Raw genomic sequence first — 17631 nt, 5'->3', positions numbered from 1 at the left:
TACTCTCCGGATTGGCATTTTGCTTCCGTTGTGATCCAAACGTTAGCCAGATATGCTGAAAAAAGCAAAGTACAGTGAGCATTAATGAATACAGAGTGGAACAAATTAAACCACAGGTTATTTCTGTGCTATGAAAACAGATTAAATGAATAAATATTATCACCAAATTCTGTTCCTGAGCTGGAGCAAAGAGGGTTTTTTTTTCCTTCCCCATTAGCCACAGAAAGTCATCCTCCTCTGTCTCATTTTATATACATTTTTAAACCAAGACCTTCTTCTCTTTTTAAATTAAGCCTCCAAAGGCTGTCGGCAGAGTAAAGTATGATGGTGGGCAGTTATTCACCTAAATTGGCCCGAATGTGCAGTTTAATGCTGAGAGCTGTAATGGGATTGTCTGACTCAATGTCTGACATTTCAGTCACAGCTGGAGGAAGACACAGAGCCAGCTGTGATGAATGATTTTAGGTGTACGCCTTCATCTCGCCTCAGTTGATGCGTTATTAGCAATGAAAAGCTTTAAAATAGTTAAAAATAATTTAGTGTAGCAATTGGACGACTGTAGAAGAGAGCTAGTGAAACGTTTGGTGCTTCTTTTGTAGCCTTTCCAAAATCATCCATTACACATCATCATTTTTTATTCTCTGAGGGTTGCAATTTACAATACCCCAGATGACTGGTGACTATATATATCTACAGTAAATTGTATGGAAGTCAAAGACTGTCCTTACCAGAAAAAAAATGAGAATAAAAGTATTATCTTTTGTTTTTTGTTTTTTTTAGCATTTGCCAGAATACCAGAGGAGATGACACAGAATACTGTGGCTAACAAAAACAAACACAAATGAAGAGTTGAGCTGATCAAGACAAAGTGTTGGTGGTCCTAATTCTCCTGTCCAGTGCCATTAAACCACCACAGAAGAAGACTGTGCAATGAAATGATGTAATTAAAATAGTGCCACTTAAACCTGAAATGATGGAAAACTAAACAAATTGAAAATATGCATAAAAACAGGTGGATGAAAATAAACGTGTTGACAGGACCATTTAGAAATGATTGCCTGGACTACAAATTTTTTTTTTTTTTTGTCAAACTATAAGAATGGCACAGATTGATGATGTAAATTGATGACATTGCTCTGCTGCCATATTTTCATTTGTATTTATGCCATATTCACCAGACATTCATCACACAATCTCACACGTCTCAAAGCTGATATTGTACAATCCGACACAAATTGACACCAAGATTTCATTAGAGGCGTCTTGCAGTGTGACATGACATAAATCTGCAAGACTTTGGTTATCATATGGAGTAGATATAAGGATTTGATGGGAAATGAGATTTGTAGTTGTTGAGAGAAAAGCCTTTGTTATATTTTATCTTCCGTATTTCACATGGCAGCAGATAAGATCTATACTCTTTAAAAGATCATCCCAAAAACATTTGCTGCACATCCACTCTGTACAAAACAATGCTTGCACTCTTTTTTTGCATAATGTGTTGAGGTGCAATAAAAATTTTGAGGAAGATTTTTTTTTCCTCCCTGGAATTCTATTTAAGTGTGCAGATTGGATCTGCTGCCATGTGATCTACTCACTACGAGAGACTACGAGAGGTTTCTGATGCCCAAAAGTCTGACATCTAAATAGGCAAAAAATATATAATTACTTGTAGGTACTTTTTTTTTTAAGTAGGGCAAAAGAAATATTAACTAATTGGAAAGAGCATGAGCAACTCAGGTGTGTAATAATGAATCATCATGCTGAGGTTGGTGAGTAGAGCAATAGGTCAATCTAGATGAAAGCTCTGATCTCATGTTCATATGACCCGTCAATATCATGTCAAGAGGATTAAATGGAAGATGAAGACTGAAGCTTCAAGTAATGATAGAGTTGTGAAGTTGTATTGGACAGAATCTCATAAATGTATAAAGAGACTATGGTGTGGTGGTCAGGTCAGAATTTACACTGTTCATTAATACACTGAAGGTTTGTGATACCATTTAAATCACAAGGTTCAGTGTATGGAGGCCCAGTTCTACCAAGACAATTAAAAAATGAATAAACTTTGGTCTAACAGTATCTTATCTTTTAGATTTACTATTAACCAATAAGGGTATGGTGAGAAAGGGAGTCAAAAATAATGAAATACTGAATCAAGCATTACATTTAGTAAGTCAAACAATTGACATGCTAAGTCAAAATGATGATATACCAAATCAGTATTTAACTAGCTGAAATATCATGAAAACAACATATTCAAAATTGAGATATGAACTCAGTATAATGAGATGTTTCATAATGATGAAACAAGTCAAATTAGAAGTAAAACAGTTTGACTTTTAAAATTATTAATTATTAATTAATTAATTATCAATATTTTTGACTTATTATCTCATGATTTTGATTCACATTATCTACATGATGGATTAGTATATTATAATTTACATTTTTATTTAGGATCTCCCAATTTTAACTTAATATTTATTTTTCTTATTTTTTTACTGGCAGAATGGCCCTGATACTTTATAATAAATTGAAAGTGTACCAAGCCATGGAAAAAAATAAAACCTTGTTTAATTAGGTAGAAAAGTTTGAGCACAATACTTTTTTGTGTGGAAAATACTAGGAGCAATTTAACAAAAGTTCCAAAAAACCTGAACCTATCTATCTGACCAATGAGGGCGCGCCTCATTGGTCAGGTAGGCTGGTGCTGAGACAGGCAGACATCAAACAGACAGGCAAGCAGACAGAAAATAAAGAGAAGATGAAACAGGCAGACAAAGAAATACCAAACTCCTGTGTGAAGCAGAAGAGATGCTGACTTTCCCTCCAGAGACACGGTGTCTCCTCAAAGAGACACTTTTTTATCTTTAACTGTATTTACTTCAAACTGTCCTCGGGATCAATAACCGAGCAGGGGGGCGGGGTTATCACCTTCTATCGCTGTAAATCTCTCTATCTTTGCCTTCGACCCAGAAACAGAGACAGACGCCGCCGATGCAGCCCCCAGCGGGCGTTTCGCACCTCCACTCCAGCTTGTCTGGTAAATATATCCACCTCTCTGAGCAGACGAGCTACCGTCTCCCCCTCCGACACCCCACCCACCCCCACGTCTCTCTGACAAACCCCCCGAGGGTGAGCCAGGCACCGTGAAACTATCTTTTATGCCTTTTTTCATTGTGGATGTGTAACCTTTGCTTCGGCTCTGTATTTCTTCAGCTCATTGCAGGGTTTTTTTCTGGAGCTCAGTTCAGTGTGGATTCACTCTGACAGCAGCATGCTGAGAAGTCATACAAACACATTTGGTTCAGCTTCATTTTGAAATGAACTTGGCAGGGATTTCTACACCACATTTACAGGCATTCAGAGCCACGCAAGGTCAGTATTACTTTGAAAATAAAGTACGGGGACTGAAAGATACAGTCCCAGGACTGAAACTCTTTGAGCCGCTCTACCAGCTTTGGAAGGTCGTGATGCCCCACACACCAGAAAACAACTACTTAGATCTTCTCTCAAGTTGCCTGTCAGAAAGCTACAGATGAACCCTTCCTCAAAGCAAAAATAAAAAGATGTATTAGATATCTGAATATGATGCTACCACTCATTTAACCCACAAAAGAAAATTGAAAAAAGCATCTGACAAATGACAAATTCCCAGCAGCCTAAAAAGGGTTTTCCCGATAGAGCACCATTATAAAAGAATGTCATGTAGAACAACTCGAAATGCAAACAATGGTTGTTATTACTCTTTGTATTATGACTTTTTAAACCTTACAAAGTGTACACAACCCTGAAAGCTACTAAACTGTTTTAGCTCATTAGTTCATTGACTTACTGGCAAGTCATTTTCACTAAATAAATAGGCGCCACCTTTACAAATGGTGTCCGTTCTTATATTACCAAGCCTCTGTCACTGATGACCTTCTTAGTGTATAAGGAATAATAGCTTCGGTTAGCTAGGCTACCAAAAAATAGCCTTCACATGCCTCTGTCTCCCTCCTATATTAACCCACACCTTCTACTGTAGCTAACAAGCCAGTAGTAACATGCTAGCTCATTGGATGTTAACGCTAGGAAGCTACAAGGTTGCTACCTGCTGTTTGGCTAGCTGGCGTTAATTGCTAACTGAACATTAACTTAACTAAGTGTTTGCTGCATGATATTTGGTATTTATAGCAAGTGTATTTCTTTTATACACTAGCAGAGAATGATTATATCAAATTGTGTAATATTACACTGGTGATATAGAGTACCAGTCAAAGTTTGGACGCACTCAGGCTATGCTAGGCCTGTGCCAACTGGCGGTCGGATCGTATATTGATGATTAAAGGGATGATTGACGATTGGTTTCTCCTATTATGGCAATTTCATCTACCTTACTATAGTGTTATACAAGTAGCATAGCTCCTTTTAGGTATATCTCAGAGAGAGAGAGAGAAAGAGAGAGAGAGTGAGGGTGAGGCTGGCAGCTGGAGCAGAGAGTATAAGGTCAGCAGTGCAGCAGTGCAGCGTTGGTACAGTTTAGACTATTTGTCAGTGAATAAATGCTATAACAATTTAAGACCCAAGCCCAGTTCTTTTTTTTTGTCACCTGCAGACAACTTCAGCCCCGGAGCCGAACACCGAGTCTCCCCTTGTGCTCACTTCACATTTTAGTGGCAATCTCAACCTCTCCTAAACAGATAACACAAATGTCTGGCTGTTTGTGCTCCGCTTGCTTATTATTTTCAAAAGGCTAGAGGGTACATTTGAGTTTGGATTTATAGGATAGGTAAATGAGGCCAAACAACATGGTGCAAGCATTTGTGACTGATGACATCTCACTCAGTACCTCTACACCTTCAATCACAATGGCAGTATCCTCTGGTGGGTGGAGAGGATCCTCTGGCTCTCTGAAGATGAAGATTACCATGGTGAACTGCTCAAGTTCTCAGCCTCATCCTCTCTGAACAAAATGATGATAGACAAAGAAAGAAAGAAAAGATCATCTCTCTTCTCTGATAAACCATTGTCTGATGTAGAGGTAGAATTAAATAATTAAAAGTACTCACATCACTGTCATTGAGTAGCTATGTTGTTTACTTTTCAAAGTCAGTAATTATATATATTTTTACTTAAGTATGGTTTAAATGAAGTAGTTACATTTGTACATTTACAATTACTGAGTAAATAATTTATGTCCTTAAAAATGATCAATGATTATTACAAGCTAGAAAAACCCATCTTGGACCAGACAAAAAATCAAATGCATCTCATCGAAAACAAGCCAATCCGTATTAAAATGTCATTTACGAAACAAAGTCGGCAGCTTGGCTGGCTAACTACAACAGCTAACCTGGGTTTCCATATTGTGGAGCCTCTCTTCTAATTCACTGAACCTCAACACAGCAAATAAATCACATTTATTTCCTGTACCTTCATCACTAAAGGAGGCAGAGAAATAGCTAAAGATGTAACATACCTCTCTTCTTTTTTCAGTTTATTGCATGGGGTGTATGTGTTAGGTAACTAGAGATGTAACTAAGTAACTTGTACTTTGAGTACTTTTTAGTGAGCTACTTTTACTTGAGTGCAAACAGGAATTATTCTTTACTAGGATATTTCAGCTCTCTTTAAACCTCTGCTGTTGTATGACAAAAAAGTGTACTATAAATAAGTCCTACTGAGCAGTTTTCATCAAGTTCAATTTAAGTTCATTTAAAAATCAAACTTTTCCACTGGTGAAAATTAAGATTAGAATAGAATAATGTTACTATGCAATACTGAAATGCATTGGTCTCTAAGGTTTTAAAGCAGCTGCATAGATTTCTTTAATCTGTGATGAAATAAATGAAACCTTCTAACAGCCAACATTATGATGTTCATTTTCTATAAGATATATGCAACTGTTGTACAATCAGAGCAGTGGAGTTGTGTTGTGTTGTTTTCTGCTTGGATGGAGGCTGTTCCAGGTGTTTTGTTTCGCAGGGAGAAGGATGGATGTTTATTGATCAGGAAGTGAAGGAGTGCAGTGGAGGGGATTGTGGGTAGAAGAAGCCTGGGGATGTGTTCATACATCAGGAGGGCTTCGGAGGAGAAAAAAAAACAACAGGCATCCCTCTTTTGTCTGATTTTTCCTCTTCCCATTGTCTTTCATTTTCATTCTGTTTGCGTTTTTTTCCCCCTCTCTGTCTCTCTCCCTGAAGATGCAGCTTTAAATTTGACTTCCTGAACGGTTCACAGACAGAGCAGCTGAATGTATTACATGCTTCTTTGTCTTCTTCTCCGCTCATATGTGCTATTGCTTGGATATTTATTCTTTTGTATGTCAGTTTGTTTCCTTATTTTCTTGTTTGAATGCATCTTTGTTTTTATTCAGTGACTGAAAGGACACATGTAGAACAACAGACATTTTTATCACATTACTATATGGATGGATGGATGGATGGATGGATGGATGGATGGATGGATGCAAGGTCAGGACCTCAGATCTGTTTCCTGTTCGATGCTCCACTTTGCTGCATATGAACTTGTCGTTTAGATAAATCAATAGATCAAACCCTTCCTGTCAGCGTTAAAGAGCAGCTTTCAGCTTTATGAGCAACTCTGGAAAGATTGTTCAGAGAATGAGAGATGATCACAGAATAAATAATCTGTCTGAAATCAAAGGTTTCAAGCAGACGAAAATCAAGATAGTTGGATCTGTCTCTAAAATCATTGATTACACTCTAAAATCACTAATTATTTAGCTGTTCTATGTCCAAAAAGCATCAGTTATACTCACTATTCGATTATTGTTAGTTTGATTAAATGTGCTGTTCTATCTCTGAAATCCTCTATTACAACTGCCATTCTCTCTTTAAAATCTAAATTATGTTGCTTTTTTATCTCTCAAATCTTCCCCCTCAACAATCTCTGCCTACAATCACTGTTTTCCCCACACCAGTTTGCCTCTAAAATCATTGCTTATTCCGCTGTTCTATAATACTCACTGCTCTGCCTCTAAAATCCTTAATTACACCTTTCTGTCTCTATAACCATCATTAACATCCATCAGTCACACACACTCTGCCGTCCTGGCTGACTCAAGTTATTCTGAGCTAACTCGTCTTTCAGATGTTGACTGGCAGCTAGATTACAGTCCAAATGAGTTTTCTGCTTGTTCAGTGGTTCTTTTACTTAAAGAACCTCAATGCAATTACAATGATGATCCTACTTGTCTGTGTAATGTCTTGAACTCTTCCTTCTTGCCCAGGTGCGAGCCTCCCGAAGCCCCAGGTGAAGACAGCGTCTCTGGGTCAGGCCGGCAAGGCTCGCTCCCCTCTGCTGCCCGTCTCCGTCCCCACGGCACCGGATTTACCGGAAGAGGGAGGGACGAAACCCGCAGAGGACTCAGCTGCCAACGTAAGTCCAGACCAAATTAAATGTAGACTTAGTAAATAAATCTAATATGCTAGAACTTGGGTTTCACATGAAGAAAGCTAATATTCCCTTTGTATAACTGAATAATTGTATGTGTTAGATCACAGAGGTTGAGCTTTCATATAGTTTTCACATGTACGTGTTTTTTTTGAAGGGTTTGAAATACACCGTTTCAGCTTTTTAGTAAGAATGAATCAAAATGATTTTTCGAGCACATCATAATTGCATTTTACTTTAGCTGCTGTTTGTTGCCGTTGCCGTGGGAAACATGAAGCAGAAAACAGCTGTTGGAGCCTCAGTTGTCTTTGAGCTTATGTCGTTTTTAACTGTGCCAGATGTGTTCACGGTTCCACAGAAACCATTTTCTGATCCGTGTGGAGCTTCATCAGTTTGTCCCAAACTTCACATGAAGGGCTAACAGCTGATCTAATGGTCTGCTATCATGAGAAGCTTCCAAACTCAAACTGGGGCCACGAGACTGCTGTGTTTACTGCTCCTTACTGCATTGTGAATATAGTCACAAAAAGGTTTACTCACATTCAGTTTCTGCTGTTTTGCTTCTAGTAATAAATCACATTATATCCAGTGTACTTTATAGTATTTATTGATTAGATTCAGTACAAGATAACTGACACAATACAGCATCACTCAGAATTATAGAGAATGAGTGTTATATTAGACGCCACAGTCTATGCTGACGTCAGAAGAAATAATGACACTTTTATGAAATGTAGAATTAGGAGTATTAAGCCTCAGTGGAAACAGGCTGAAATCATGTATTTAATGAACAAGGTGCATCCAGTCAGACAGCTAGATGTGAAATATCTAGAGAACTGTTACATTTCATCAATGTTCAGCTTAACAGGGATTTAAAAAACCGCAAAGTAGAAGCAAGCACATAAAAACAGTAGGTGTGTTAAGAAGAGAAGCGAGCAGCAGAGTGGTGAGTATGACATCTGTTAATGCTGTGGACATTATGTACATTATACTGAATATATTAAGACAAGTAAACATGGAGGAATTAAGCAGTTTGCATAAAAAGCTCATTCAAACTGGAGTTAAAAGACAGCAGGGAAACTACTTACTGAAATATATGAGCTTATAAAGCCAATTTCAAACATATGCCTTGTAATATTTAACACATTACAACAGTTGTAGTGGAGTACAAAAAAGTACAAGATTGTAGAAAGTCTCTAGAAATGGAAATATAGATGTAAAGAAACAGAAACGGGATGATTTACTGCTTTAAATTAGGTTATTAAAGAATTATGACAGTTTCTAAATGACCTTTTCACATTTCTCTCACTTAATCTGTAATATCTACATGAATGCTCATATATGCTTGATAAGCTAATATTGGCAGCTATATGAGTTACTTATTATTTACAGGTGTGTCTCTCCTCTGCTCTGAACTGAAGGACACGAGTGGAGGAGTCAGACTCAGGTAGTTTACAGCTGTGTAGCAGGAGTCACGGGGAAAAAAAGAGAGCGAGATAGAGAGAGAGAGAGAGGGAGGGAGGGTGGATCAGACAGCCTGAGGAAGAGAGAGATAGGTACTGACACGCTCACTCCACCTGTTTCCTTCCTGCCAGTGTGACGGTGGCCTTTCAGCTGTGGAATAAAACAGAGTTCATTAGTGACTGAGACTGAGGAGAGGAGGAGGAAGAGAATGAGGAGGAAGAGAGGAGAGAAGAGACGGAAGCGGAGATAAAATATGCTGAAGTGAGGAGGAGGAGGAGACGAGGGAGGGTAAGGAAGATGGGTGGGTGTAGAATTAAGGAGGGGTGAGGAAGGACAAAAAGGAGGATTTAGAAGGAATGGATAAGGAAGAGGAGGAGGAAGACACCAAAGGAGGATGAAGGGAAGAAGACAGAGAGAGGGAGGAAGGAAGAGGAGAAGAGCAAAGAGCAGGACAGGTAGCTGGAATGTGGAAGGAGGAGGAGGAAGAAAAAAGGATTAGGGAGAGAGGGGAAGATCAATGGACAGAGGAGAGGAAGAGGAGCAGTGGAGAGAAAGAGAGGTGACAGAGGAGGACAAGCAGAGAGAAAAATGACAGGATGAGGGACGCCGGACGTGGGGACTTGTTAAATATCCATGTGTGACTCAATGACAATAGGACAGGATGAGGCGTTGCCACGGAAACGGGAGGAGAGGACAGAGGAGGAGAGGAGACAAACACAAGGAGATGAGAGGTGTTAAGGGAGGGAGGGAGAGGGAAAGGATAGGGTAGGTGTCGCCGTAGCAACGGGGAGAGAGGGAGGAATGCTTCAGGGGAAGACGGATGGAGGGAAAGAGACAAAAAAGGGAGGAGAAGGGTAGCCATGACAACGAGAGTAAAGGACCGCTCGGGGAGGGACGGAGAGAAGGAGAAGAGGAGAGAAAAGAAAGAGGGAAGGAGAGAGAGATACAGAAGAGGCAGCTGAGATGAAGGGAATCAGGAGAGGAGCGATGAAACTGATAAAGATGAGTGCAGGAAAAAATAAATAGAAGGATGGAAGAGAGAGAGAGAGAGGTGTTTAAGGTCAGCAGGTCTTTCTCTTCATCTGCTGCTCTATCTCTGTAATTGATCTAGTCTTTTACCATCAGCCCTCTGGCCTATCCATCTCACACACACACACACACACACACAGAGCTAGTTAACAGAGTGTGACACACAGTGTGAGTGATTAATGTGAGTACATGATGATTGTACTTTCATTATGTTGTTATACCAGTTCGGTGTTTCACAGTAGCAGAGGGCTGATATGAAACATTTCACTGGTTCCTACTGAAGAGGTAAATATTTTTAAAATGCCTCAAAATATAATAGTGTTTATTTTTTTATTTTTATTTTTTTAAAGGTCTGGTAATTGTCTGCCTACAGCTGGGACCTGTAGTTTTGAGCACTTTTTAAATCAAGCAGGAGGAAACAACAAATGTTGGTGCTGTAGTGAGTATTTCTGGCTGCAGGACACTGTGTGTGTGTTTGTTTGTGTGTGTGTTTGTTTGTGTGTGTGTGTGTGTGTGTGTGTGTGTGTGTGTGTGTGTGTGTGTGTGTGTGTGTGTGTGTGTGTGTGTGTGTGTGTGTGTGTGTGTGTGTGTGTGTGTGTGTGTGTGTGTGTGTGTGTGTGTGTGTGTGTGTGGTGATGACGGAACAATGTGACTTTTTTAATAGGTGTCAGTGGAGCTCTGTAAGAAAAATATATCCAGCTTTGATACATGAACAATACTTGTCAGGAGATCAGTTCATCTTTAGTATGGCTGTTTTTTATGAGATTGGTTGACCGTTAGAAAAATAGAGAATATCCCCACACTCACTTCTGTAGCCTGGAACGTTCTGAACCAAACTTCAGGTTAAAAACATCCGTTTATAAGCACTGTGTTTGCCTGCATACATGAACCAGACAGTCACACTGCCTGCCTCAGTCTGATCTGAGCAGCAGGTCATTGGTTCACACACATACAAAATGCATCAGCTGACCTTTAACCCCTAAACACACCTGACATCCTCAGACTTGTATCAGCCAGTTTTACTGTGAGAGCAGAGCTGCTGGAGCTTCTGAAGAGAGAACAAACACATCAGTTATGATGAAGTCACTGAGGAGCACTTTGAAATCATCCTAATGCTTGAATGTGATCTATTTCCTGCTTATTATTATTGTTATTATCATCATCACTATAGTCAGTGGTAAGGGCAGTGTTATTGTCAGCTCAGCTCAGCCTCATTGTTCTTTGAAATTGCGACAATGGATCTGTCATGATGCAGACTCAGCCTTTCCTGCTGCTGCTGTTGCATTTTCAGCTTCATAACATACGTATATATATATATATATATTTATTTATTTTTTTGTTATTTTAAATGTCAGGGCTCTGCGGCTGGAAATCCAAACGAGAGAAAGTACTCTTTTTTTTACTATCTAGGTTAGCTAATAAAGTCAAAAAGTCATTCTAAACATATCGTTATAACTGTGCAAAGACAGAAGTAAATTTAGGATGATTCATATGTATTTATATATAATTCATTAAATAACAAATGGAGCAGCAAAGTCACTATAAACTCAATATCTCTCTGGAAACAAGCTTCTTATTCCTTGCACAAACCTTACATAAATGACTAGTTTTAACCTGATGATTGTCACCTGAGAGTTTGTGAGATTTTATCATTAGCATCTGTTCATATAACTGGTTTGTATCCAGCTTTCTGTTTCCTCAGGAGATATTTTCAATAATGTACTTGTGCATTTTTAATAACGTTGACATATGTAAACACAGTTCTCAGATGTATGTGCGTCACTGTGAAGCAGAGTTCACGTGTGCCGCGCTCGCTCCACTGTGTCAGAATGAATCTCTGCTGGATAACACGGTGTGAATCCAGGTCAGCGGGTCAGCACAGATAACAGGATATCAGAGAGAGAAACACGGAGCATCCCGTCGATGCTGCGTTTACTGACTCGCTGCAACTCTGCTGTTACGGGTCAACAAATGAGATCAAGAAGTCACTGGCTTTTTGTGGGATTTTTTTTTTTTTTAGATGCCGTTATAATTTTTATAGATACATTTTTTTGTACGTGGGAAGTGGAAAGTGTCTGGCAGTGCGGGGGCTTCTAGATGAGCTTTTATGGTTTCATTCAGACTGAAAGTGGAAGATCAAAAGGTCGAGCTCTGTGTGTATTACACAGATAAAGAGCAATAGTACAGGTGCTTTTCTTCCTTATATGTAATATCCATAGTAATGTATGTCTGAAGAGAGATTCCTTCACTTTCCATGCCCTGCCATAAACCCATTTCTGTCTCTTTTTTTTAAGGTTGGGGCAGTGGGTCTTCAGGGGGAGATAGCAGGTCAACAGTATATTTCACACTAATGTGGTGCACATCATTTGAAAGCTGAGATACTGATCATTCATTTGAGATGCAGTTACATTTTTCATTCACATGTAAGAAACATTGTGTTTTGGTTAGACGCCTTTTGACATTTTGAAAGATTAGAATGTATTAGGTCTTAGAACATTATGATGCTCATTCCTGTGCTCTATTATAACTCATAAGTTGTAGCATTTTTTGGGTTTATACCATTTGTTACACAAATTTGGTGCAAAATTGAACTATTTTTAAAAGAATTCTGTGATACCATTTGAGTTTCTGTGTTAAATTGTGACGAAGTTGATGAAGATGAAACTTCATCCTGTGGTGAATATGAATGTCTGCTCATAATTGCATGCTAATCAATATAAAACCAGTGGAGATATTTCAACCTGAACCAAAAATAAGGATCACACATTTACTAACAGAAAAAATCGACATCACATTTCTGAGATTTTACATTGCAGAAAAATCCTTTAAACTGCTTTAAATGGATGAACCTACTTTGAGCCTGAAGTTGTGTGTTTCCCACACTGTCAGTTAGTAGTTAGTGGGGAAACAGGCCACTGCTGGTGGATTCAGGGCGTTTATTAAATGTTAGTATCCTGCAGTGATTGGGCCTCAATGATGTTTTAAATGGAGGCAATCTAAAAAATCTATACGTGACTGAAGTTAAATTTTCCTCGAGGCAAAAAGCAGTTGAAAGCAGATCTAACACAACTGTGACTGGTGGAGTTAAAAGCTTTAAAAGGACCAGACTCGTATCTGATTTTCTGATTTGGATCGGCCTGTGTGGATGGACACATGTTCATTGTGAGATAAAAAGATCTGATGAGAAGCCGAAGAAAGAATAGTCCAAATTTTAAAATATTAAATTAAATTAAAAACATAGCTGATTCAAGTGTCAGTCCTGTCAGATTATTTTACATTAAATGATCAATTATTCATGTTTTCTCATTTTCAGAGCTGCAGACTCGTGGAAGTTTAATAGTAGTTCATCAACATAAAGTCTGCAGCTCTTCTACAGGATATTTGTCCTTCATCAGGGTAGTTTCTTCATGTTCAGTCTATCAATCAGTCCTTTGACTTCACAAGACAAATATAAATGAGTGTAAGTGGTAAAAAAAACAATGTAACAAACAATTTTCTGAATCTTTTTCAAAATACATTTCATCTTAACCCATCACTAACAGGTCAAATCTACATTTGTAGCACAACAAAATGAATTCTACTTTTAGAAGAGCAGGTTTGATACACAATTAGTCAATCAAAAAAATCAATTTAGTCAATTAACAAGGGCGACTGATTTAGTCATGTTTCAAACCAAAATGCCAAATATTCTCTAGTTGTAGCTTCTAAAATGAGTTTATTCTGTTTTTCTGTTTTTTTGTGATAATAAATGAATTACTTTCAGGTTTTGGAGTTTTGGTCATACAAAACATGCAAACAGACATTTTTCGATATTTTCTGGCATTCCTGGCAAAATCAATCAAGAAAATAATTAGCAGATTGATCAATGAAAACAACTTACCATGTTAAAATATTTCCCCTCTATCAACGCTTATGAATAAATATGTGAATATGCAGTTGATCTCAGCACACGCCTACATTAACTGAAATTCAAATTAGTCTCAAAACATCTCCGAAATCATTTGAACTCTACCACCTCAAGTCTAATTCCTCATTTAACTCTCTTAAGCTTGAAGTACGAATGGCTTGTTTTAACTTTTTTTACTCTTTTTACAACACAACTCCACACAGCACCCTGGTGACGGCTTTCTGAACACCTGAGGAGTGAGACTTTTTAAAAAACTTTATGACCACATTATTTTCAGTTGTCAGCCTGTCTGATTTGCACTCACATATGATTAAATGCATTAAACATGAAAGCAAAACCCAGCCGAGGTGTAAAGTGCACAGTTGGGTCAATGTAAACTTTATAGTTGCTGCAGGACTCTCTCTATATTTGTCCTTTTACATTTTTATAGCACTTGCACTTAGTCGAAGTGCTTTAATAAGTGACTTTTGCACTTGAGTTCTGCAGCAATATTTCTGTAGGATAAGTACAGTTTAATGAAGGATCAGCCCAATGACTGCATACAGTGATAATGTAATACGAGTACATGGAGAAGGACTTGTGCATTGACACAAACCTTTCGATTGAAGTGTGAAAAATATTTCCGCTGAGCCTTTATCGGTTTTCCACAGCGCACTGAGGAGAATATTGAATTTTTTCTTTTTTTTCCAACAGCAAGGACAAACTCTGCATGAAGGCCACGCTCAATATAATGTATAGCACACCGTGTGTATGTGAGAGATGTGTACTTGACTGTACTCACTCTAACACACACACACACACATACATACATAGAGGCACTTAAGCCAGCCCACTCAAAGGTGACAGTTTGTATAGCCGGACCAAACATACCATTACACAGTGATCACAGAGTCTCTGCAGGATTAAAGTGCAGCCGTTCACACTGTGAGTGTGTCCTGTCCTTTGAAATGCCTGCAGACAAGAGACAGCCACAACTCCAACGTGTTAACTGTGGTCCACGCAGAGGTTATTTCAATCAAGAGACGACTGAGTGAAGCTAAGAGAGTTGTTTATTGTACAGATGATATTGATGATTAAGTCTTGTTAAAAGTCTTGTGGCGTTTTTAAATCTACAGGGAGAATTTTGAATCAAGGGACTTCAGTCCTGAGCAGCAGTAAGATAAATCCACCCCTCATGGAGTCCAGACACTGGTGATGGTGGCTGAGACTGATAAGGCTGATGAAGACTGGGTGGTGGAATATGCATAAATTAAGCAAAGAGGCTGAAAACATAATTAAAAAGACAGCTGCAAGATGATAGGCTGACAATGAAGGTGTGTCATCGTGTTATTGGTTAGATGTGAACAGCTGACGTCTCAATTGACGCCCCTGACAATGACAGCAAGAAAAATTATGAGTGAACATGTGGGAGGGATGGGATGAGACATTGTTCCTAACTGAACTTTTGCTAAAGCTCCATTTAACGTGACGTGACACAGTTTGCAAACATCATCGCTGCTTTTACGCTCGAGTTAGCCCGTTAACTATAAAATCCTTCGAACATTCTCATGGATCGTTCTCCAACTTTTTCTTCAGATTTACTTAGTTTCAGTTCAGTCGACTTGCTGAGACTTGAAACTTGCTGCAGATAGACAATCCATCACAGTCAACATAAAGTCACCTTCTATTTTATTCAGCTGTAAGTGCAGATTGAAAAGTCTGCATTAGAATGCCAGGCAACAATACCTGAACTCTGATAGAAATAAAAACAGACGCGATATTCATTGTGATGGATTAGCAGCGAAGTGCTCGTCTATGCGGGATGACTCTTAAACTGAACAGAAATGAGGGAGAAACACATGGTTGAACTACATTTAACTGGGACTTTATCCAAACCAGTGCAGAATCAGATTCTCGAGGTTCATGTCAAGTCTAATGTTTTACCTGAAGGACCTCGGATTCAGTGCCTTTCATCACCCTTGTCTATTTCCATTACTGTTGAATTTGCAGTTAAGTGGTTTTAAGACAAAGCTGGGTTTGTGAGTTTACAGTCCACCATTCTGTTTGCCTGTGTTGTCTCTCTGATGCCAGGACTGCAAAAGACTAATGCTCCAACTGATAACATGAGGCAACAACAAACATGAGGCTCCTTAACTGATGATTTAAATCATCAATGTTACAGGAGAAGCTCTACATACAGCGTAAAAAAACCCTTTAGTTCAAAGTCAAATGTAGCTTGTCATTAATCTTGACATCTTTTGACTTTCAGCTCAGCAAATCAGTGCTTCAGAAAGAAAGAGACTCATTATGCTGAACTTTCAAGAGTTTGGAAGCTGCTGTGGGTGTTTGTAATCTTTCAGATTCGTATCACTTCTATATTTCTGTTTTTACCTCCTAACAGACAGCAGCCTCACTCTTTTCTGACTGAGGTTCTGCTTTGTTTATGCTGTCAGAGCTCGAATGATGTCTGTTGAGTTGTGTTAAGCTAACAGCTGGCACACAACTACAAGGTTTTCATTGTGAAGCAGCTACAAGACAATACCAACTTTGTCAAAGAGGTTACCAACCAATTATACAAGCAGCTCCATCTATAAAAGTGGATCTATTGGAATAAATGTAGACATGTAGCCCTTTGGATTTTCCACCACTTTTTTGTCAACAGAACATGCTGTGATCAGGAGGAATGGTAAAATAAAATACAGTCATTGTGAACTGCAGGTGTCAGATGCTTATTTCAGTTTGGACCTCAAACCATCTCACTGTGGTGGGCTCAGATCATAGTAGTTTACACAGCATGGAGCAGGAATTTAATTCAAGATTATAGAAAAATGGTTTTAACATTTGATTTTTTTGGTACTGAGCAGTAAATGCAAATCCCAGACTTTAAAAGCACACCTTCAATTACCACACAGTCTACAGACATGTAACCTCCTCTTCCTTTTTTGTTTTTCAGGTTTACGAGCAGGATGACCTTTCAGAGCAGATGGCCAGTCTAGAAGGGCTGATGAAGCAGCTCAATGCCATTACCGGCTCTGCCTTCTAACCTCTGACCCCGGCCCCGGCCCAGCCCTCAGCCACGGTCCAGTCCGGAACTCTTCTTCGGGCCATGATGTCGCCTGTTATCCATTCGCTAGCGGAGGAAACAGGTCTATCCAGGTTTGAAGATGCCTTTTGGGAATAAGACCTCCGTCTGTGCTGGGTTGAGTTTGTTTGGTTTCTACTGGTCTTGGCTAGTTTGGGACCGGGACTGGATAGAGACTGAGCATAAACGCTACAGCAGCACACGATCAACTCCAAGAACAGGACAATGGTGGAGGGGCTTCTTTAGGAGTTCAAACTGAAACCCCTTGAGGTCCTTCACCCTCAAACAAAAAACTAGAAAAACCCAACGCCCAGCGCCTCGACTTAATGAAACAGGAGGAAGGGATTAAAACAAAAAAAAGAAGACAAAATTCTACAATCGCTCCTGCTTTTCTTCTTTGTGGTATTTATTAGCATCCTCCTCCGCTGAGTTCTCCACGGCTCAGTTACTGTGACCGTACCTCACTTATTTTTCATGATCGTCGTTGGGGTATTCCTTTTGTTTTATGTTCTTTTCTTTGGGTATTTCAAATTTGTGCAGTTTCAGGATGTGTATATGTTTTGAAAATGTTCCAGGAACCTACAGTAAGAAATAGAGAACACATCCTCAGTCACCAAAGTTTCACCAAAACCTTGTTTTTCTCACCTGGATCCGTGGTTGCCTGTTGTGGTGATGCGAGGTGAATCTCGGTCACCTCGCTGCCATTTGTCTATTTTTCCTCAGCATCTCTCCTTTTTTTTATAATTCTTTTGAGCAAAATAGTTTGATT

The 17631-nt window shown here is 39.0% G+C and overlaps 1 protein-coding gene across 1 annotated transcript in view; it reads left to right on the top strand.

The window, feature by feature from the left end:
• The window catches only part of dcc (DCC netrin 1 receptor), a 185162-nt gene extending 168339 nt beyond the window's left edge, over positions 1–16823 (top strand). The window contains exons 28-29 of the mRNA XM_062434208.1: positions 7238–7386; positions 16734–16823. Of these exons, the coding sequence (XP_062290192.1) occupies positions 7238–7386; positions 16734–16823 (239 nt within the window). The remainder of the gene's footprint in view (positions 1–7237; positions 7387–16733) is intronic.
• Positions 16824–17631: the final 808 nt, after the last annotated feature.

The sequence above is a fragment of the Scomber scombrus genome, chromosome 15 (assembly GCF_963691925.1).
Source record: "Scomber scombrus chromosome 15, fScoSco1.1, whole genome shotgun sequence".
In the NCBI taxonomy this organism is placed as follows: Eukaryota; Metazoa; Chordata; class Actinopteri; order Scombriformes; family Scombridae; genus Scomber; species Scomber scombrus.
The sequence above is the reverse complement of the archived record's forward strand: the minus strand, read 5'-3'. Positions and strand labels throughout refer to the sequence as shown.